The sequence below is a fragment of the Artemia franciscana genome, chromosome 9 (genome assembly GCF_032884065.1).
Source record: "Artemia franciscana chromosome 9, ASM3288406v1, whole genome shotgun sequence".
Classification (NCBI taxonomy): domain Eukaryota; kingdom Metazoa; phylum Arthropoda; class Branchiopoda; order Anostraca; family Artemiidae; genus Artemia; species Artemia franciscana.
The window spans coordinates 18,958,270-18,982,931 of record NC_088871.1 but is presented as its reverse complement, the minus strand read 5'-3'; the positions used below and the strand labels follow the sequence as shown (position 1 = coordinate 18,982,931).

Here is a 24,662-nt window from a genome sequence, read left to right as displayed (position 1 = left end):
TGTGGACATATCATTTACTGCGACGAAAACCGCACTGAATTAGGACAGCAGATAAGCCTACTTCCGCTTGGACAACATGCATATTGCCTTAAAGCTACAGGTTGTTCCGCCTAATTTGTTCTTCTTAATATGTTAAAGAGCTCGCAAACAAAAAGAAAGATAAAATAATATCGCTTTTCCTGTCTTAAAATGTCCGCTTGAACGGGAAATATTTTAATATTAATGTAGTCCCGAAATTAATTCATTTATTCCCAATCATGGTTTTATAGAAACAAGAATAGTGTAAATTAATTCCTATTTTAGTGTTGGACTTAAAGATTCAAGTTGGTTAAGGTCTTACAGTAAGTTTCACTTTTTTCAGTTTTTAAAAAGAGAGCTAGAATGAGTGAGGCTTTTAGAATAAAAAGAAAAAAAAGAACAACATTTGCATTTATATTTGCAGCCGACAAAACGCAGATTATATTAGATTGGACAATTTGGTGGAATTGAAATGAACATTAGTAAAAAAAAAAGTGGGGCAAAAATAAATTCTTTGAAATTTAGGGGGAAGGGGAATTCAAAAACGAAAATAAAGTGAGCGATTTTTTTTCAACATATGAGGGAGGGGGTGTCAATCACCACATTCAGTGACAACTCTTTACGCTTAAATTTTAGATGAAATTAAGTTGAAACATTTTATGGTGTATCAAATATAGCTTTTTGATGACTGGAAGTGCTGTATATATAAGCTGCTGTTCAAAATATCTGAGGTGATAATTATATTGTGTAAAGCACAAGGGAAAGAACAAGTCCTTCGATTACCGGGGCATTACAAAAAAACTTTCTCTTGATCTGCAGAATTCATTCTTGACTTTGGGAGGCATTGATGGAGAATTGGTGACGGAGGGGGATTAAAATTTAAATTTAAAGAGCACAATTTAAAGGAAACAGCAGCATCTCATACCAAATTATAATGTATCCTTGTTTAAAGAATTAAGGTATCTCTTAACTTCCGTGTGAAAAAAAAACTGAGGTTTAAATTTATATTTTTTTATTTATGATAATATATTTATTGTATTCCGGAGAGTTTCACTCCAGAAACCAAGTTACTCCTTATATTACCATCTTTTTCATTGCTTTTCTTATTTTGATAATTCACATTATGTTTTGTATCAGCGAGACCCTGGGCTAACAAAGTAAGGAAAAGGTTTTGCTGTGTTCTAATCACTCAGAACTAATAAAAATTCGTAATTTCCGTCAAAGGTGCCCTATTACAGCATTTTAAAACCGTCGGTTTCGATTCAAGCAGACTTTGTGATCATAGTTTTATTTCCGTTTAAAATTGCCCTATTCCAGTATTTTAAAGCCGTCGGTTTCAATTCAAGCAGACCTTATGATCGTCAAAAGTGTTCTATTCAATATTTTAAAACCATCGGTTTCGATTCAGTTAGACCTTGTGATCGTAGTTTTATTTCCGTCAAAAATGCCCAATTCCAATATTTATAGCCGCCGGTTTTGATTCAAGCAGACTTCGTGATCGTAGTTTTATTTCCGTTAAAAGCGCCTTATTCCAATATTGTAGAACCGGTGGTTTCGATTCAAGCAGACCTTGTGATCGCAGTTTAGTGCCCTATTCCTATATTTTAAAACCGTCGGTTTCGCTTCAAGCAGACCTCGTGATCGTAGTTTTATGGGACCATACAGAGAAAGAGGGCGCAGAGCCATTCAATTATGCAGAGTTATATCAACTATCATTATTCTATTTTAAAGATTATAATTTGCTCATCTTTCTCCTAAAATTTATCAATTGGCTTTTATGTCTAGAGTTTTCCATTTGCATGATTTGTTCATTCGAATTAAAAGAAAAGCTCCTTGATGTCGTAACTTTGTTTCGGATAAAATCTCAGTTTAATACACATTCCAAAAGGCATAGTATTTTTCACCTTTTCAATGTAATGCACTGGTAACTTTTTTTTTATTTCAAGTTAGTCATATGCATAAATTAAGCGTCATTTTTACGAAAAAATTTTTAAACCTAAAATACTTTTGTCAAAAATATTTCCAGGAATCTGTATTCAACAATATTTAACGAAACTGTGCCTTTCTTTGAAAAATTATTAATGAAAATATTAAAAAAAAACTTTTTGGAAAACTAAACAACATGAAACAATTTCAAAAGTCAACTCTGGAGCTTCACAAGGAAAAATCCAAAAAATAATGGATACACCAAAATAATCAAATTTTGATGCTAATTCAAGATATATAAAATTCATCAAGTTTGATTTTACCCATTAAAAGTTACGAGCCTGATAAAGTTTGACAAATTTTAGAAAAAAGGAGGAAACACCATCGAAACCTCTAGTGATCTTAATGAAAATCACACCATCAACTTTAGCATATCAGAGAGCCTTACTGTATATATTTTAAGCTCCCATATACAGAAATGCGGAATTTTGTAATTTTTTCGCCTTTTTTGTTTTGTGTTGATTTTTTCCCGGGGGGTGATCATATCGAAATAGTTATCCTTGAAGATCGGGAGGGGGCTCATTTGATCGCAAATCAAAAATTCTAGTGCCCTTTTTAAGTGACCACAAATATTGGAGGGCATTTAGCCCCCTCCTAAACCTATTTGTCCCAAAGTCATATGATCAAAATTTTAAATAACCATTTTGTTCACAGTAGTCGAAAAATCCAATATTTATGTATTTGAGGATGACTTAACCCCCACAACCCCGGTGAAAGGGGTACAGGCTATAGACTTAGCCCACTATTTACATATAGTATTGGCTACTGGGAAGTAGACTGATACTCTACGGGGGTGGGGGGCTTTAAGTGGGAGGATCTTTTCATGGTGAAATTTTCAATGGTGTATTTTTCATGGAGGGGGAGCTGAATTTCCCGGCAATTTTTTAAAACGATCAGACATTAAATAGAAAAACAAGTTGTTTTTTTCACCTGAAAGTAAGGAGCAATACTAAAACTTAAAACGAATAGAACTTAATTTGCATATGAGGAGGGTTTTCTCCTCCTCAATACCCCACTCTTTACACTAAACCTCATCACTTTGTCCCAAATCTTTAAGAGCGACTCCTGAAACACAAGGGCGGTTTAATTAGGATCAGAAACTTTTTCGAAAGTACTAAAAACTGTAGCATAAAGAGTAAGGTATTAAGGAGGGGTAACCCTCCTCATATTTGTAATAATATCTGTTCGGTCTAAATTTTAATGTTACTTCTTACTTTCAGGTGAAAAAAGTTTTCTTTTTTGTTTAATTTAATTGCAGTAACAGGCATAGCGTCGTTCCTCATTACCAGTATAAAAGGTTGATCCAAATGTATTCCTTAGAATGGTGCATGGACACCAGCAGGGGGAAGTAAGGGGGGCACAGTTTCCTGGAAATGTGTGACTATAAAGTAATTATAAGGAAACGAAAGGGAAGAGAGCAAAATAGCGAAAAACCATAGAAAAAATTTGTGTTGCCCAATTGTTGGTTGCCTGCCAAGAGATTTTGACCGTTAATAAGGAAAATATAAGTTCTACTTTTGACTGAGTGACCCCTTTTTAGTTTGGTACAGACAGTTTTCTATGTGATTTGGTTTTAGCAAAAAAAAGAAAAAAAAATTCTTCATGTAATGAATGGTAAATAAATAACGATCCTTGAAAATAACGAAAGTATATGAGCCTAACTATTGATTATTATACCATTAAATCAATGAATCAGCTTTTTATGGTGATACTAAATATGCATTTGTTAATTAGTAATTATTGCAGTTATGTAGTACACAAGAAAGTTCGTATAATACAACTACAGAAGAGAGAATAATGAGGGCTTTTTTCTCAAGACAGTGAACCAGCAAAACCTATTTGAATATTTCGGCCCTATATCTAAGGGCCGTCTTTAGCAAAGAAACTAAAAAACAATAAAACACTTACAATAAAAGTTTTCGGTTGAAAATCCATTCTTTTTTTTATAAGATAGCCTTGGCATCATTACTTCTTAACGAGAAGTTCAGCCAAGACTGTGTGATAAAAGCTAACATTTTACAAGCTAAAAAGGTTCATTCATTGAACTAACTGTATTTATTAAAAATTGGAATAATTTCTTATTGCGATTAAATAAAAAAAACTAGTTCTTTAACTGAAAGTAAGGAGCGACATTAAAACTTAAAGCGAACAGAAATTACTCCGTATATGAAATGGGTTGTCCCCTCCGCAATCCCTCGCTCTTTACGCCAAAGCTTTTAATTGTTTTAAAACGTAGAATTGTGGCAAAGAGTCTAACTCTTTGTATTATGTATTAAAACTACGCATAATAATAGATACCTTCACTTCAAATCTAACCATCCTCCACAGGTTAAAAGAGGTGTGGTAATATATCTTATGGATAGAGTACTTAATATCTGTTCAGAAACGTATATTAAAAAAGAATAAGATTTTATTACAGACATACTTTTCGGCAACGGGTACCCAATTTCTCTCATAAATACTGTTATTGCTCAAAGATTAAAGAAGCATTCTTCTAAAGCCTTAAATCCCACACCAGAAAACGATTGGAATAATCCTACAAGCACGATTTACCTACCTTATATTCCAAAAATTACTTCAAAACTGAAAAAATTTGTTTAAAAACAATTTACGTGTTGTATTCACAAGGAATTTAAGTATAATAAATGAACTCAATTCTGGTAAGGATAAAACACCAGTTACTCGTCTAAAAGGGGTGTATCAAATACCATGTAGTTGTTGAAATTATTACATAAGTCGAATCCACCAAAATTTAGGAACAAGATTACAGCAACACAAAGAAAGTATTGAAAAAGCATTAAAATTTAGAAATGACTCCAAATCTTTCGATTCAGCTTTAAGTAATCATATTTTTGAAAATCAAACCATTATGTTCTATTTGACGAAACAATTCTAATTAGCAATGACCTAGGAATCAAATAAACTGTCCGCAAGGCAATCGAAATCAAACGAAACTTAAATAATAATACATCCCTAAATAGAGACTTGAGTTAATACATACTCAACCCTATGTACACAAAATTAATTACAGAATATAATCTAATTCAAAATAAAACAAAAATAGGAACGAATAAAAACAAGCCTAATCCGAAAAGAACTACAATATTAGCTGCAGGGAAGTCAAATGTCGCAATAAGAAATTATTCCAATTTTTAACAAATACAGTTAGTTCAATGAATGAACCTTTTTAGCTTGTATAAATGTTAGCTTTTATCACACAGTCTTGGCTGAACTTTTCGTTAAGAAGTAATGATGCCAAGGCTATCTTATAAAAAAAAGAATGGATTTTTAAACGAAAATATTTGTTGTAAGTGTTTTATTGTTTATTATTTTCTTTGCTGAAGACGGTCCTTAGATATAGGGCTGAAATATTCAAATAGTTTTGTTGGTTCACTGTCTTGGGAAAAAAGTCCCCATTATTCTCTCTTCTGTAGTTGTATTATGGAAAGGCAGTGTGGTCTTCGTTATTATTTAGTTCGTATAATTATAGAAAACGACTTAAAAAGGGGGAATTTCAGTAAAAATATGCTGTCCACTTCTTGCTTGCATTGCAAGAATATTCATGAGGTGATATATGAAGCCCTTATAATCAGAAATGTTTCCCCCGAACGGAATGTGGGAATTTCCGTGTTTCCTCCCTTAACGGATACATTTTTTTGGTTTTGTTATCATTTTATACTGAGCGATTGTATGCATCTAGTTGTCATTTTGGAAAAATATTAAATTTTTTACATTTATGAAGTAAATAGGTGTCAAATATATTGGTTTTTGGCATTCAAAATTTAATTAAAATGTTGAATAAAAATTTTTTATTTGATTTTCTTAATCTTAGTTTTAATGTTTTACTTTGAACAAACTACTTTGATAATGTCGTACTTTTTATAAATACTGAGTAGTTTAAAGGCATTAAATATTAAGGTGTTTGATAACCAAGTTCAAAACTGCAAATATTGTTAAAAAAAATCGTCCCTATCGTAAAACGCTTCGGCATTACTCAACAGAACTGAATGTTGGGAGTTTATATCTTAGTTTTTGTAAGTAGGCTATTGTTTTGTGTATTTTTTGTAATTACTTACTTTTTCGTTTTTATATATTTTTACTTTAATTTGCATGCTTCTACCATTGCCTTTAGAAAAAATGTTTGTCTTTAAGCTTCATTACATAAAAAATACACAATTTTTCAACTGAAAGTAAGGAGCAACATTGAAACTTAAAAACGAAAAGAAATTATTACGCATATGAGGCGGGATACCCCCTGCTCAACACCTCGATATTCACGCTACAGTTTTTTGACAGTTTGAAAAAAGTGATTTATTGTTCTATTTAAACGACCCTTGTGTTTCAGGAGCCGTTTTTAAAGAATTGGGACGAAATTTAAACTTTAGCATAAGGAGCAAGGTGTTGAGAAGGGGACAACCCCCTCCATATACATTATGATTTCTGTTCGTTTTAAGTTTTAATGTTACTTCTTACTTTCAGCTGAAAAAACTTTTTTTTTTAATTTAATTTTAAATCGTTTTTTTTTTAAATCGCCAGGATATCTGGCTCCACCTCCAGGGAAAATCTCCCTTTTCCACAGAAATATCCTCTGGACAATTCGATCCTTGCAAAAATTTATCCCGTGCAATTACCCTTAACATCTCCACGCGTAAAACTGAATCGGTAAAGAAAAAGCAACACATACAAGGAAATTTCGTACGGGAATTCTAAAAAATTCATCCAGTGTAAAATTTCTCCTGAAAAGTTCACCTCCTGGAGACTCCCCTCTCTGTAGAAAATTCTCAAGTACATAGTACTCCCAGCAGAAAATTCGTTCTCCCTCCCCCAACCCGAAAAATGCGTGCATACTTCCCAATAACAAACAGTAAACGTAAACAAAGGATAAATTTTATAACTTAAAAACCTTTTCCCATCGGCTTTAGGGGGTCATTTTCATCTCTAAAAACATAGTTACTGCGCCTTTCAACTATGGTGAACAAAATAGCTTCCTCGAAATTTTGTATCGGACAATTTGGGAAAAAGTGGCCTGGGAGGGGGAATAGTTGCCCTTAAATTTTTATGGTCACTGAATAATGGCACTGGAACTTCTTATTTCCGTTAGAAAAAGCCCTCTCCCGATGTTCTAGGCCCACTGAGTCGATAAGATCATCCTTGGGAAAAAATAACAATAAAAAAAATAATAATAAACACGCATTCATCTTTTACAGGGTGTTTCCCTATTTTTCAAAAATCATCCAAATTTTCTATGGCTCGTAGCCTTTAACGGATGAGGCTAAACTTACTTACTTACTTGTGCTTGTGGCGGGACCAGACAAGGACGTTTCAGCCGGCATCTAGAAGACTACGTATGGTTGACTCCCATTTGTCATGATCTTTTGCCAGCTCTTCAGCAAACCGGAGCTAGCATCTCTCCCACTTTCTGCAAAGCCCTCGAAATCTGATTATGAGGTCGAGGTCGTTTTTGGCAGTTACCCACCAATTCTTCAATCTACCGCCAGGTCACCCATACCATTCTGGCATCGGGGCAGCTGGAAGCACTTGCTTTGTGATGTGGTCAATGGGTTTTCTAAGGACATGGTCAAGCCAACGCAGTGCTCTCTGTTTGACAATCGTGGCGGCAGGTTCGATGCTACAGCAGTGGTGGTGCACATCAAAATTTGAGATTCTATTGAAGCGTCGAATCCTCAGGATTTTTTGCAGAAAGCGGTGGTCAAAGACTCCCAAATCACGGAGATGAAGTGCCTTCAGTGGCCAAGTTTAGATTGCATAGAAGAGAACAGGTCTAACAACCGCTTTGTGGACAGACATTTTTGTCTTCATGCTGATCTCCCTCCGATTCCATAAATGGCGGCAGAGTTGCGAGAAGATGGCCTGGGCTTTGTTGATTCTGTTCTGTACGTCAAGGTCACAACCCCAAGAGGATCTATTATTGAGCCAAGATAGGTGAAGCTATCGACTTTTTCCAATTCTTGTCCATAAATCACAAGCTGAAAATCCAACTGTATATTTAGATCCATGACTATAATTTTGGAAATGTTCATCTTCATACTGAGTAGCTCAGTAGGTAAATTTTTTATTTCATTTAATATTGCTCAGGCAGTTGCTGGATCAGCAGCAAGAGCAACAATTTCATCTGCGCGGTCCTGGTCAGACACATTAATGCCCAATCCCATAACAACACCATCAAAACTCGAGAGTGTTTTTTCTAGAACTCAGTCTATACAGTAGTGAAACAAAACAGGAGGCAATATGCACCCCTATTTTACGCCGCTTTCCACGCTGAAGAGGTCAGTTCCTTCGCCCAGTACTCTTACAGTCGATTTACAATGCTTGTAGTAGGCCTTCAACAGCTCCACGAATTCAACCGGCATAACGTCTTCCACCATGCTTCGCCAAAGGTATTCGCGGGATACAGAGTCGAAAGCAGCCACAAGATCAAGGAACATATTAATTATTGTTAGGTTGTAACGTTTGCACTGTTGGAGAATAAGGCGAAGAGTGAAGATCAAGTCAGGGCATTCTCTCCCTCTTCAAAATTCACACTGATTTTCGCGTGTCTGCTCATCCCTTGCTTCCTCGAGCCATTTAAGCAAAAATCATCGCGAATACTTTGGAAGCCATATACATGAATGATATCCCTCGGTAGTTGCGGCTGTCTCATTTGTCCTAAAAATAAGGCTAAGCTTAATAAATCTTATATATTTGAATTCAGCATAATAAGTCAATTATTTTGTTATATCTATTGGTATCAAAATTCCGTTTTTCAGAGTTTCACTTACTACTAAGCTGAGTCGCTTCTTCCTTACAGTTCATTACCACGAACCCTTTGATGCATTTTAACCATCTAAAAGACACGTTACCGGTTGGTTAAATAAGGCCAGTGTATCCTTTGTATGGAGAACGAAGTCCAAGCACCTTTACGTATCCCCAGCATGGGGGGTGGCTCCTCACTATAGGCTGTACCTATGCCGTGTTTGGAGTGGAGTATTGTCATGATACCTTCCACCATTTAATTTTGTGCACTAAGATTAGTAAAAGCAGATGCACCAAGAGCAGGTCAGTGCTTTTGGAACTCTTCCGTTCTGTATTTCTGTTTTGGAGTTCTGCAGTTTAAATGAAGGGCTAAAAACGGCATTATTGATAAATGAAAGCAGGAATGATTATAAAAAAAAAATCAAAATTCATATTATGCCTATCTCTTGTCCTCAGGAGGAAGACAATTAAGACACTTGTGATGACACAAGTGATCTCCAAGCTATGAGATACTATCGTCAGGGATAAGCGTAAAAAAATAAAATAAGCACTAAGTTTGCAAAGAACGACACATGACAAAGCTACAAGTAATATGCCAAAAGAAGGGAAGGATTTAATAGAATGATTTATTTGCTCTTGATTTTGGAAATTTAACATTTTTTCAATAGCTTTTTAAAAGGCAAATATACCACCTATGATATAACTAATTGGCTATACTTTTACACGCCAAAGTGCTTTTAGTCGAGCGATAATTAAATCTAACCGTAAAGTGTGGGGACTGCGAGAACAACATCGCCTCCTCGTATGCAGAATAATTTCTGTCTGGTTTTGACAGAAATTCTGTCCGGAATGTTTCTCTTCACTTTGATTTGAAAAACTGGTTTATTTTTTTTTTTTTTTTTTTTTTTTTTTTTTTTTAATTAATAATGAAGATCATGATATCCTCTTTTGCAATTCATTGCACTTCCTGCTTTAATCCATTGCACTACTCACTTCCTAATTGGAAATACTTCAAATCAGAGAGGGGAATTCCCTGCTTTGAATACAGTAAATTTTGGCAGAAAATAAATTTGAATTGAGACTGGTCGTAGATATGTGGAAAATATCTAACATTACAAATAGAAGCTGTCAAAATAGAAATAGAAATAATAATCTGAGGCTAAATTTACCGAACGTAAATTGAACATACACTATCCTGTATAGAAGGGAAGCAATCGCTTCCGTCAACCCCACGGTCTTAACCCCAAACTTCGACTGATCCTTTATTGAAAACATTATAGAATGTTTAGAATATGGTCAGTTAGTAATTACAAGTGTATATTTAGCCTTTGTCATTAAGATTATTGGAAATGAACAATTTGTTATTTAAAAAGAATAAAAAAAAACAAGAAAACAGTAATTAAAAGCAATTTTTAAAACGATTTGATGAAGTTATATTGTTTGAGGCTTCATTAATCTATGAATGATAGAGTTTATTCGCTTGATAACTATTAGAGGGGTCCTGAAAGGAATTTTTAGCTGAATTTTTTCCAATTCTCATTGAGAGATACTCCAAATAAGTATGGAATGATGTGGGAAAAGGTGTTTTCATCCTTAACCTCACACCATTCCAACGACACCAACATAAAATTTCAGGGGGGGCAGACGCCAAATAGCCGTGGAAGTTGGGTGGCAGTGAATATATTTCAGGATATTTTTTCGTAGGAATAAGTTTATTTTTAAATAATTTTAGGAAAATACTCTCAAATAAAAAGAGCAATTAAATTGCATGTAAAATGAAACAAAATGCATTAAATTTTACACGAAATCTTATTGAAAATCCCTTTATTAGATACATTATATCAGAGAACCCTACCGTAGAGGTTTCGAGCTCCAATCTTCAAAATGTGGAATTTCGCATTTTTTTTCTTTTTTTTTCAGAAAAAGCACCATCAGTGCATGTTTATTTGTTTCGCTTTTTTCCCAGGGGTGATTGTATAAACCGAAGATCCAAGATCATTGGGAGAGAGCTCATGCAAATGTAAATTTAAAGCTCTTTTTTAAGTGACCATACAGGTTGGGCCGGGGGAAAGTCTTGTTTTCTGGTATTTTAGGACACCAAACCAGGATTTTACCCCAAAGAGGACGAATTTACATTCAATTTAAAATTCATAAAAGCTAATTGCTTTAAAAGTAGCAAAAGCTATATTCGAGGCATTCCAGTTGCAAAAGAAGTAATGCCACACGGTAGCAGTACTGGGTTCAACCAAGTTGATTCTCTTTATTTGTAGCCTAATGAAATTAGGCTACGTTTGGTGATGTCTAATTACGTATGAGCTATAATGATGGTGGGGGTGAGACTTTGTTTAAGTGGGGATAGGGTAGATTCCTAAGAAAGTATATTTGAATAGACAAACTGCTTACTTTTCACGAGGCTTCAAATAAATGTTGAAAGAGGTAAGGGAGAGTAGTAATTAATCAAAATGTTTTTCTATACAGCTACGTTGTTACATTCCCATATCTACCAGCACAGAGGTGGAAAGGTTTTGAAAGTAAAGATGAATTCTGTAATCGTTTAGTTCATTCAGGTTTTTTGCAAAGTGTTAACATTTGTGATTTGGTAAAATTTATCACATTTAGTTTACCTATTGTTGTTAAAAAGAGGATTATATTAACAGGATAAGTTTGTTTTGGTGTTACTAGGTTGCTCTACATTTGCTGTTTTTTTTTTCATAGGCATGTATTTTGGGGGTGATACCTGACACGGGGATGCCATGGATATTCTGTGGTAGGCACAACACTTGACTGGGTAGAGAATTTAAAGTGCCGAAATCCTATAGGCAAGTGTATTCTCCTGATGAGCCCTTGTGTTGGGTTGTTGCCTCTGAATTATTTGTCTTTATTGTTTCTATTGTTTGGTAAATGACGACTTATACTTATTGATGACATGACTGCCTGTCCATGGATTATTCTTTATGGTTGATTGTGTATGGCTATGCTGTTTGACCCATGTGGTTGTATGGATGAGTAGGGTTAAGGCCTCATTCAAGTGCTGGTCTGTATTAATCACTAATTTAGGAAAACAGTTTTCCCTTTCTCCTTCTATCTCCCTTTTTTTTCTTTTTTTTTTCTTTTTTAATGTGTTTGTGCTGTTTCATTGATGATTTCTCTTTTCGTTATATAAAGTACTTCAATGTATTTAAACAAATGACAAAGAAGAAAAGTTTATGTCTCATTTCAGTTATAAAATGGATGAAAAGCACAGGTTCCATGATCCAAATATGGGGTAAATCAGCCTTTATTATATATTTGCAGGAAATGAACCCGTTCAGAAAAACTCGCAGTGAACGATCAGAAAGTAAGTTCTCGATCAATTTTTACAGACATCTGCCGACACCATGCGCACAAAGTTTCTTTAGTAGACCATGATGCAGTACTCTGTCGCAGCTTTAGCGATGTAAATTGACAATAGTCTGATGTTATATCCGTTTACCAGAAGTTCGATCCACCCCTTGTGCTGGGCCACCGCCGTTCAAGCCTTTCCTAGGGAGGGTAGCTTGAACAGTTGCCATGGGTGTCGCAGCTGGAGAGCACACGACTGGGGGATTGTCAACTTTGATCAAAAATTTTCACTTTGACATTAAAGTCAGAAGGTTAGCACTGTAATAAAATTTTTCCGGGCACCACCGAACTTTGGAACAGTTCTAGCCACCAGTACAGCGTTCAATGTTTTTGGTGGAATCTATATTTGCAGTCGCCTAATAGGTCATTGACCCCGGGTAATGATAAAGTAAAAGATTAGGAACACTTCCATAAATTGACCCAATGAAACAGAGGAGGCGAACAGAGCTTATTAGAACCAGTTAGCGTTGAATTTCCATCTAGATTATGTGCAAAACTGACAGGGGAAGGATTTCATGAGTGTGAAAAGTTTCCAGAGTGAAAACCCAGCCAGAGTAGCATTGACAAAGGTTGACCTAATTCAATAATGTAAAACTTCAAGACGACAATAGGTAAGCTCTCAGGAACCGTGGATGTCTGGTCACTTTAAGACAATACAAAATGCAAAGTACTTTAGGAGTAGAATATTTAACACGATCAAAAAAAGTAGTGATTTAAACAGAGAAATCAGGAACTTCTTTACCACCTTCATCCAGATTCGAGAATTTGGCAAGCACCTTATAAAGAGCTTTGATCTTTGCCTATTGACCTTGAACAATAGCCCTCTCGCTTATTTTGTGGAAGAAACTGAAGTTCTCTTAGACGACAGTAAATCTTCTTTGACAGTTTTCTTCTAGCTCCAATGAAAACCCTTTTGAAGCTAGGTTGTGAATCTCTCCATGTACTGAGCCCGGGATTGCCAGATCGTGTAAACTGCGTCTTTATGTACTTTTATTATATCAAATTTGTTTATTCACTTTTTGAAAGTAGCCGCCCTTGTGTGCCTTTTGTTTTGCTTGGGCACCGCTTTTTCACTAGATGTTCAACCGACGGTGGGTCCTTGCTGAAAACCTAGATTCATTCGATGGTATATAGGTTGCGATACAGTCGACTATGGCCTGGTGATATTTTTCTGCCGCTTTTTCGGGCCCTTCAGGGAGGAAAACTCGTCATTGATGAGAAGCAATTGCGTTTCTTAAGTCATCACAATTTCCCAACCTTCACGGAGAAATCCCCCTTCTTGCGGAAATATCCTCTAGGCAGTTCAATCCCGGTGAAAATTAACCCCGGAGTATTACTCCACGTGTTAAAATGAGATGAAAAACCAGAAGACCTATAAAGATAATTTTGTACAGGAATTCTGGAAAATTACCCCAGTGTTTAATTTCTCCTAACAAGTTCAACCCCTGGAAAATCCCCTCCCCATAAAAATGATCCCATGGAAAAATCCCCAGCATAAAATTCACCTCTCCCCCCCACCTGAAAATGTATTTGCACTTCCCAATAATAAATACTGTGCGTAAACAATAGTCAAATTTTATAGCTGAAAAACCATTCCCCTGGGACTGTGGGGGGTCATGTTAATTCCAAAGGCATAGTTATTTTACTGACCTTGCCAACATCCTTAAAAGTGAGGGTGCGTCGCTTAAAGCCGGATACGCAGTAGTAGATGACAAACTATGGAGGCCATTTATTCTTCAATTAGATGTTACGTGGCAATTCCTTTGACCGTGAGCTCCCCAGAGTAACTGCACACTGTGTGCGTTGATATTCGACGTGCCGTGGGTCCGCGTAATATATAAATGATCCCAACCCACGTCAGCCAAATGAAAATTTTTTTGGAGTGTTCTGCTGTAATGTAAGATAAAAGAAAGAAGAGGCAGCCCACCAAGTCATAGCCTATGAATTGCACAAATATAACGGAGATGTCATCTGCCTTTCTGAACAAATATCAGAGGCAACCCGTAAAAAAAGATACCCATAGCAGAATCAGAAGAGAAGTAGCAAATTTTGAAACCAGGAGTAAAGGGTAGTTCAGAGCGGGTTTTATAATGAGTACTACAGCTCAATGCGTGCTACTTGCGTGGGACCTTATCAGACCAAAATTGTCCTAAACCGATTAAAGGGTAGACAGTGTTCAAAGTAAGCATCATAGTGGTATATGCTCCAACCTGTGACGCTGCTGAAGCCGAGAAAGAATCGTTCTAAATATAGCTAGAGCATACAGATAAGTAATGCTGAAAGCGAGGCTACCTCATAGTAGCAAGAGATTGGAATGGCCGTGTCGGACCTATTGGAAAATTAGTACGTGACGTCATTAGACACTACACATATGGAAAACGATGCGAAAATGGTGAGAACATCTTCCAGTATGCTCGCGGCCATAAATGTGTGGTTGCAAACTCTTTGTTCCAACAAAAGAAAAATTACAACGCATCCCCTAGCGCTCTAATGATAATATCACCGTAGCTCAGATAGACTATATCCTAGTCAGGAGAAGATGGTGAAGCTCTGTTCAAAATACCCATGCGGAGAGGGGAGCCTCTACTGGATCCAGAGCAGGGAGTGACCATACGCTTGTTTGAACAAAGAGTCTCCGTCTTAGTACGAGAAGGAATTAGCCCCATAGAGAAGATTGAACATCGCCAAACTGGATTCTGATTAAGACAAACATGAGTATTGTATTCAGCTCCAAAAGAGGATCAATGCTTTACTCTCCAATACCAAGAGCCCGAAGAAGCATGGCTGCAGTTTAAGACTACCACCACTGGAGTTGGAACCGATATTGGCTATTCCTGCCCCTCTAGACTAAAAATTATACTGGAAAGAAGTCGAGTGTCTCCGATACAATCAAAGATCAACAAGGGAATACCATAGCTGACTGTGCCCATAAAGTGAAGCGGTCGAAAATGCATTTTAGTGAGCTTCTAAATCTCAACGTGATTGCACCCGTTGAGTTGGGAACCTCACCACCTTTGGTCTCGAAAGAGTCTTAAGACACAAACAAGTCTCCACCGGACCTAGATGAAATCCTTTAAGCCATCCAGAACCTTAAAAGACTCAAGTCTTCTGGAGAGGACAAAATTTCACCTAAGAATTGCAAAGCTTTTCCCCACTTGATTGTAAGTCAGGTGCTGCCGCTATTTCTTGAAATATGAAAAGCCTAGAAGTTCCCAAAATATTGGAAAATCTCAGTCATCCTTCCCATTTACAAAAAAGAGGATAAGGCAAAGTTTGTCAATTATAGGGGCATATCTCTCATCGACATTTCAGCCAAATTATTAACCATCGTTCCAAAACCGATATTCCGAACAGTGAGAGATAAACGAACTAGGGATACCAGTCCGAGCTCCTGTCGGGCAGAGGATCCTGCGATTAGATTTATCTCTCTGTTTGATCATGAAACACTGCGAAAGGTACAGTATTCCATTCATCAACATATCTGAAGATTCCATCGTTGCCTTCAACTCAGTCGAACGAAAAACCTTGTGGATGATTCTCCTTGGAGATGGCAGCCGTGGAAATTCGTTGACATCCTGAAAGCATATTAGTAAGGATATGCATCCCGAGTCTATGGCAAAGAATCTTCACTGTTTTAAGTAGAATAGAGTATCAAACAAGGCTTTATACTTTCTCTGGTCCTTTTCAATTATTCCAGATTTCAATTGTTATCCCCAAAAGTTTCTCTATTGACTCCTTCAAAAAGAAGATTTATAAGTCATATAAAACATCACGAATGAGTGATGTAAAAGATTATTTTTAAATAAGACGTTTGATTGTACTTGACACAGAAAACTTAGGAACATAAAAGAAGAATTATGTATTTAATGTCTTTTAAATTTGGAACAATAATCACCTCTTAGCAAATTTATCGACAATATTTAACCTATACAATTTAGTATTTTTACGGACATAATTTATTCATCAGATTTAGATTATTCCCAAGTAGGAGAAATTGACCGCCGGTGCCTGTAGAGGACGAGGGAATTTACTGGGAATGTGAAGCCTACCATTTATCCTTGGCAGATCAAAATATGTAAAAGATAAACATTTTGTAAAATGAAGAAAATAGTCGATGATTATTTTTTTTTAGCTGTACGGTCTTATTTTAATGGGTTCTTTGAGTTCGGCCCTGGTTGTGGATCTGTCAAAAATTAGAATACCCCATCCCTCCTCTGATTTTATTCAGAAGAGAGAAATCAATGGAAAGTCTTAAATTTTGAACTGTGGAGTGTCACGTCTTTACAGTGTGTTAGTTACATATCTTTCAAAAACCCTTGTTTACCAATTTTAGGCTATGTTTGCGGCCTGGGATTTTCCTTCTACTGATGGAACCATGACTTTTTGATCAGATACAGGTAAATGGTCTTTTGGCTAACTCTTGAATGATTATTGGACTGCCTCATTCTAAATGTAGAAAAATGTGGATCTTGCACAAGATCCCTGTAAAAAGAAGGCTCTCTAAAAAAAATTCCTGGGTGACTTGAGGTGCTTGAACGATTTTCAGGGGCTTAACATGGGTTTCCGAAGGTTCTAAATTGCTCAAATTGCTCTACTCGCTTCTGAATTGCAGTTTCTTGGGGCCTTTATCGAATTCAACCTGATTCATAAAGTTTCTTAAATATGGTCCAGTGTGCCTGTCTCTAAGCATTATTTAGTACAGCAAATATTGTTATATCCTGGGGCACTAATTAAGGTACGGACATGTCCAAAAACATTGCTTTTGTAATGTCTTGCAAATAAGAACGATTTTTGAATGAATAAAAGAGATATAACAAAAACTGTCTACTTGTCCTCTTTCCCCGAGTAGTCAAAAAATAAGCACTTTTCTACAAAAGGAAATTTTCCAAACTTTTTACTCTGATTTCATTTTTTCCAAGCTTGTCTTCTCATGTGTAATTTTTATTAGAGTCTACTATTGGAAAAGAAAGTACCTAGGTGTTCATTTCCTAATCATTTTGAGAAACAGTTTGAAGTTTAGTAGCCAAAAAATGCCTGAAAAATTAGTTTATCCTTTGTTTTCTTTTTTAACAGTATTTTTAAATAGATTCAAACTACAAAATAATTAACAATAATATATTGAACTCCCTATATTTTTTATTGTAAAGATTGACGTATGTTTTCGTAAATTTCGACAGCCTTTACTCAGAGTGGCTCGAATGACATTCTTCACCAGCGGTGTCACTTGCCGAAATCTGTGTGAGGAAGGGGGGAATGTATTTTACAGATTGACTGGTAACTCTTACTGACAGATTTTAGTGATACTACGATTAAAGCAACTTCTTTGTTTGTTTTTTTCGTTTTTACCGAATAAGACTAGTATTTTTCAACAATTTTACTTCCTTTGTTTCTATTAGCCTATATATCCTAAGAAGAAAAAAAAAATGAAAAAAATCGAGCAAGAAGAATAATGCCATCATGCAGAAAACACTGGGGGTGTCCATCTTTCTCCCCTTTTGTAAAACTTTTTGAGTAAGTTATCAGGGTTGCATTAACTATGATATTAATTATAAAATTTAAAAAATCCTCCTTGACTTTATGGGCAAGCAGTAATTACAGTCTCGAATGACTGTTTGATATATTTTTTCCATATTTATTATGTTTTTTATACATTAAGATTTTAGAAACAGAAAATTTTTCAAATTCTTGGTAATTTAGATCCCCATGCTATTTACGAGATGTCACCGAAAACACAAAAAGTTATTAGTCGGTGGGTATTTAGAGCAAGGGAGTATCCAGTGTTTTTGTTCAGGGGAAATTTCCTTTTTAGGGGGGATATTTTTTTGAGTAGGTGTTAAAAAATTAAAAACCACTTGAAAAAATTTGTGTATATGCATTTTTTGATTATTTTATGTGTCAGAAAAAATTACGGGGGGGAGCTGAAAACCCATAATCCCATTCCCTGGATAAAGCCTTAATTTGGGCATAAGAATCTTTCTGTCCATTTTCCTTTGGAATTGTGGCGGAGGTCCTGTAGTAAAAGTCGAATGCTTTTATCCGAGAGATAAGGCTTCTGAACAGTTTTACCCTAATACTGATTGTCTCCAATGGCAGAAATTCACAAAAATGTAAGGAGGAGGAAAAGAAGTTTTTTTTAATCTAGGGAGAACCAAGGGGGTAAATGCCCCTTTGTAGATAGTTATATGAAAACTATCTGTTAATGCTCATGCTTAGAAAGTTTGGATATACATTGCAAGTTTTACTCAGTCACCACTAGACATCCACTGTGTTTTGTGCCATCAACCGCAGCTAATCAAATACTTAACAAATTAAAGTGTCTTGTAAGTAGCAAGCTAATACTCAATCGTCCGAGATGTTCTTAAATTAGCAATACTCTAGGTGTGAACTATGAGTAATATTAATGAACTTTGGGCGACTTTAAAATGTCTGAACTTAATCATATTCATATCTCATGTGTATCTCTTAGACCTTAGATCCACCTTTGCCACCAGAGGCACCCAGGGCATTAACGAGATTTCGCCGATCTTTTCTGAATTGGGCAGCTGCGTATATGTCTAACCAATCGGGTTGAAGAGAAGCCTGGATACTGCTCAGATCAAACAGTTATGTTTGACGTAAAGCGTTGCGATGTCTTCCCCGTCTTCGACTTCCGTTTGGGTGCCATTGTAAAGTGGCTTTTGGGATCTGAGTGTCCTGCATTCGAAGAACATGCCCCAAGTATCTCCACCTCTGAGCCCTAGTGATATTTGTCACTAGAGGCTGGTTGGCAAGTTTGAAGACTTTTTCGTTTGTGATTGTGTCTGACCATTGAATATTTAAAATTGTTCGAAGACAATTATTCTCGAATGCAAGGATTCTCTTCTCCTGTTGGTGGTTCAAACTCCTGGTTTTGGCTGCGTAAAGGAGGACTGGGGTGAAGTTGCTGTTGTACAGGCGCAACTGAAGCCGGGTCGAGTAAGTTTTCTACTTCCATATGTACATGAGCCTATTGAAGGTGGCGTTCTTCTGGCTTATTCTGGTCATTATTTCTTTGAATGCTGATCCCGTATTCTCCACTATGCTTCCAAGGCATTTGAATTTCACAAACTGTCCGATTTCCTCATTTCCACATCTGATATAAAGTGTGGAATCATTAGTCATGATTGTTTTGGTTTTGCTCGAATTTATTCTAAGGCCAAGTTGGCTTGCATTTTCAATGACCCTGTTTAGAAGTTCTTGCAGACGTTGCATGCACGCCTTTAGCATTGTAATGCCATCTGAAAAGTATAGGTCCCCAACTGTCACTTCGGCAGAAAGTTTGATACCATTGGTCACGAAGTTCCATATAAAGTCGATTCCATATATAAGAATAAAGTCGATGATCATCACGAAAAGTACTGGCGACAGTACACCGCCTTGTTTGACGCAAGATAAAATTCGAAACTACTTGGTTAGGCATTCGGGTGTCTTGGTACAGCACTCGCAGTCCTCGTAAAGCGCTATGATGATTGCGATTATTTTACTTGGGATCCCGTAATAAAAAGGATTTTCCACAACCTTGCCCAGTCTACAGAGTCAAAGACCTTTTCAAAGTCTATAGAAATTATGTAAAGTTTTGAGCGCCATTCCTAACTTTCTTCAGTAAGGACTCGCAAAGTAAATATAAGATCGGTGCAAGAGCGGTTCGGGGAGGGCGGCCGTATTGTTCGTCCCTTAGGTGCTTTTCGAGCTCATTTGTATCCTCTTCAGAATGACATGAGATAGTAGTTTACCGGGGACCGAAATCAAGCTTATTCCTCGCCAGTTTCCTGTGACACTGGTATCACCCTTTTTGAAAAGGCGTATTAGTATTCCGGGCTTCAAATCAACTGGTACCTTTTCCTTTTCCCATATTGTATCGAAGAAGGCGGTCCAGGATTTTATCAGTACATGTGTATACCTAATAAAAATTTTGTGCACGTAAAACTATTCGCGAAACATTTCACAAAGTGGAGATTTCTGTCTGCCTCAAAGACCTTATAATTTCTTGTCCATAGATTCTTTAGTAAGAGCCTTTTTCAAATCCTTTTTGAAGGCCATTTGATACTGCCATCATTTTTTTTTTACACATCGGTATAGAAGGGGCTGAAGTATCATAGGCCTATGATACTTCAGCCCCTTCTATATCGATGTTTCATCCCTCATAATCTCTTACTTCTTTGGCTGATGCACAAAAAGTATCTTTAGGCAAGGCCGTAAATGGTTTTATATTTATTGATTTAATAGTTTTTGTCTCATTTTCTGGATTTGAAATTTAAAATAAGGAATGAGACTTAGATAACTCGAATATGGAAGAGAATTATTATAGCATGAAAGATGTTTTGAGGGAGGGGTGACTTTCAGTCTCATGTTTCCCCTCCCCCGAACATGTATTTGTAATTATTTATATACATTTTCAAAGACGAAAGTCTGCTTTCTCTTTCATTATATACTTGTAGTTTTAACAGTTAGAAGACATTTTGCACTTCCAGGCTTTAATGAAAAAAGTTGTGTCATAAAACAAATTTACGAAATGATACAATAAATGACAAAAGATACCGACGGGGAATTACCACAAATCATTAGAGTGACGGTTAAAAAAATTTCTACCGCATTGATTAAGAGAGTACATAAATACAACTTAATTATTCTAAGGTTCTTATCTTTAAATAAAGAATAGTGCAATTAATTTGCGGTTTCCAAACCAACTTTAACTTTTACTTCATTTTCTAAATTACCTAAATGAACCAAATATTCTAAATTAGTATTCGAAGAAACTTGATGCAAGCAGAGAGTACTCTTTGATTGATGCCAACTCAAGGGATACCGACCACTCCACTGCCTCCTTACGGCGAAACTCAGACCAAGAAAGAGGTGAGTGAAAGAATGATTTTGTAATTAATAAGAAAAAAACCCACAAACTATGAGGGAGGCTAATAGGAAGTTATCAATGTAATGCGCCGAACATAAGGACAAGGTTGCCACTCCTAGTGATTTATCACTATTTCTAGTGATTTTTTATATTGCCTAAAAATGAAAAAAATCACTAAATCAGCACAGAAGTCACCAGATTATTGAACAAAAATCTCTAAATACAGTAAAAATCATTAAAATCACATAATTTTCTTTTTTTCACCAGGTGGCAACCTTGCATAAAGCACTAAGGAATACCTTTCAGTGTGTCAAGGATGGATTAACGTTTTAGCTGAAAACGATACATATTGTGTCTCTGGTTGAGACAATATTTTCTTGTAGACTAAAAAAAGTTAAATATAAAATCACTTCCATCATTGGTGGCTCTAAAAGAAAATGCAAGTTGCGTCTGCTTCATGATCTCGAAATGAATCTGAGCTAAGACAAGCTAAATTTGATGAACATACAAACTTATTGACTAGTGCATGCATAATACGGCAATAACCTTGATTTATTAATTGTTTATCATTTTTTATTAATTTATCATTATTGTATTCAATTGGTCATATTTGGATTATTGTATCATATGCATAATTGTTTAAGGTTGTGTAGTAATCAATCTAGCAGAGACTATATTTGTAGGGGGTGACAAAGATGACCTGATCCAAAAAATAGTAGCTTCTACTCTAAAAGCGATGCGGAAGATTTTATGTGTTAAATTACATGCTTACCCTTGAGAGAAAATTTGGAGCCCCTCCTGCTCGTATCCTCCAAACAATAAATCCAAAAATCCCTGAAAGAAGTGGTGGGTTTAAAGTAGTCATAAACTTAAATTTACTCCACTAGTTCAACGTAAGCTAGTCAAGAAGGGTAGATTACATTTTATAGGCGTTAAAGTGTGTTAATTCTGCGTTCTAGCTTATAGACGATATTAGCGTCAAAGTTAATGTACTCCGATTATGTAAGTAGTGACAGAATAATCCTTTTAAAGGGACCCATAGGAACTACTCTTTTCATCCTTTAACTATTTAAGATGAAGAAGTAGTTTAAACAGCAATTCCCTTAGGCCAAGACGCAGCTGCATGTTACGCAATAGGGAATGTTTCTTAAGATACACAAGTAGTTGCTACACATAGGATTGATTTATTTTTGGCTGTGACGTAATAGGGGTTGTTACTTCAGGAATTCTCTGATGCTACGTAATAGAGTTAGTTTTTGTAAAGATGCAGGCGTATGTTACATAATAGGATATGGTTTACTTAAGAAAATGAATGCAGGTGTATGTTACGTAATAGGGGTTTATTTTCTTCATTATTTGTTTGGTCCCCACGTAATAGGGAACGTTTTCTTCGCGACATTTCAAGATGTTTTACAAGACATTTTTCTTCAAAACGTTGTTTCAAGACATCTCAAGACTTTTTTAAGACAATTTTCTTCAATATTTTTTTCAAGACGTTTCAAGACATTTCAAGACGTTTTTTAAAAGGTTTTTCTTCAAGATGTTTTTCGAGATGTTTCATGACATCTCAAGACGTTTTTAAAGACATTTTTCTTCAACACTTTTTTCAAGACATTTCAAGGTATGTCAAAACGTTTTTAAGACACTTTTCTTCAAGACGCCTTTCAAGCGTTTCAAGACCTTTCTTAAGACATTTTTTCTTCAAGACGGTTTTTCAAGACATTTCAAGATGTTTTAAGAAATTTTTCTTCAAGACATATTTTCAAAACTTTTCAAAACACTTTAAGACGTTTTTAAGAAACTTTTCTACAAAACCTTTGTCAAAATTTCTTTGGTGGTTATGTAATAGGGAATGTTAATTTATGCTTAAGATGACGCATTCTCACGTGACATGCTAGAGGTCAGGGGCCAGTGGGGAACTCGCTCCTTTAACTCTGGAAGACACACACCTGGGATGTAGCGTAATAACGATGCACAAGTGGGTTGTTACATATGACTTTAAGATATTTTTTTCTTCGAGATTTTTTTCTTTCAAGAGGTATTTTCTTAAGGCCGTGATTAAATGAATTTGAAAACATCGAGCTTCAAAATTGAAGTTAGGTTAGCCTTCTGTCTTTTAATTCTCTAGAGAACGTCGATTGTCAAAACTTCAAATAGCACCAATTATCAAGTCTTGTGAAAGGTTTTGATAGACAACTTCCTTTGGCGAGATGTTTCAGCCGAGAAATAGTAATATATTTGGCTGCGTCTTGCAAAGCTTGGTTACCGACCAAGGGAGAAGAGCAAATGAGCAAAAGAGTACAAAATGCCCTCAATCATTCTCAAGTTCAAAATGCCCATGTGTATGAAGCTTCAACGGCATGCATAGAGTGCATTTTAAAATTTATTGTTTTTTACACTTTTTTTCCTAGGGATAGGCTATTCCAAATACCTCAGTCGATTAATTCGAAACTAAACACCAAACTTAGTTGAAAGCTTTCTTCGAGGATTCTTAGAAAACCAAAGTTTTCTTACGAATTAAATTGAAAAAAAACTAACTGAAAGTAAGGAGTGACATTAAAACTTTAAACAAACAGAAATTACTTCGTATATGAAAGGGACTGCTTCCTCGTGAACGCCCCCCTCTTTACGCTAAAGTTTTTTACTGTTTTAAAAATACAGTTAAGAGGAAGAGTCGGACTTTAGCGCGAAGAGCGGGGCGTTGATAAGGAAGCAGCCCCTTTCATATATGAAGTAATTTCTATTCGTTTTATGTTTTAACGTCACTCCTTACTTTAAGTTAAAAAACACTTGTTTTTATTTAATTTAATTTAAATCCGTTTTTGAATCAATGCATGTTTTGATTTATACTCTCCGCAGATGAATAATTAAAACGAAATTCGCCTATTCTTTTTTTTTTTTTTTTTTTTTTTTGGCTAAATGGCTTTCTCATAGTTTTGATCGAGTGATTTTGAGAATAAAAAGGAGCGAGGATGGAGGTCTAGTTGCCCTCCGATTTTTTGGTTACTTAAAAAGGCAACTAAAACTTTTAATTTTTATGACTGTTTTTATTAGTAAAAATAAATTTTATTAGATAAAGATAATGATGATTGAAGGTAATAAGCTTACCTAAGCTATGGATGTCAGGTGATTGATTTTTCTTCTAACGATAATTTCGACAGGACCTGTGCCTGTCATCATCAGGTTAATTCAAATTTCTTGCCAGAAAGTAAAGTCACTAGATAAATAAAACTCAAAACACTGAACAACACTAATGATGAGCCGAACCTGGAGTTATTGTTGTGCCATGGCCCGAATTTTGGTAGAGGCGTAGATGGCTGCTGTCCTAGTGGATCTTAAAGAGGTTGGGCCTTTAGGAAATGGGTAGAGTTTTTTGTGAGTTTTCAATTTATGGGTGGTTGGTTCCCAAATTTCGCTAATATGAAACTCACCATTGTCTTTATTGATGGCTGGTTTATTTTTAGCAATTTCCAAAGCTTCTCTGATTTTCTGCTTTAAGAGTTGTGGGACAATAGCAATAAGTTGGGCTTGGTCAAACTTAATGGAGTGGGAAAGGTTTTCAAAGATATGATGGGCCAATGCAAGAGGAATTATCTTCCTCCTTTAGCTTTGTCTTTTTAAGGCAGGCATCAATTGAATCAGCATGTTCTTATAA

At 35.8% G+C, this 24,662-nt stretch overlaps 1 protein-coding gene across 4 annotated transcripts in view; it reads left to right on the top strand.

The window, feature by feature from the left end:
* The first annotated feature begins 247 nt into the window (after positions 1-247).
* Positions 248-24,662, top strand: part of LOC136031102 (solute carrier organic anion transporter family member 4A1-like) — a 90,060-nt gene continuing 65,645 nt past the window's right edge. The window contains exons 1-2 of one of the 4 annotated variants that reach the window (XM_065710404.1): positions 248-341; positions 20,901-21,009. In XM_065710404.1, the coding sequence (XP_065566476.1) occupies positions 20,944-21,009 (66 nt within the window). In that variant the 5' untranslated portion in view covers positions 248-341; positions 20,901-20,943. Of the gene's footprint in view, positions 342-5,260; positions 5,312-8,923; positions 9,061-20,836; positions 21,010-24,662 lie in introns of those variants that run through there. The other 3 variants (XM_065710405.1, XM_065710406.1, XM_065710407.1) reach the window with 3 other exon arrangements.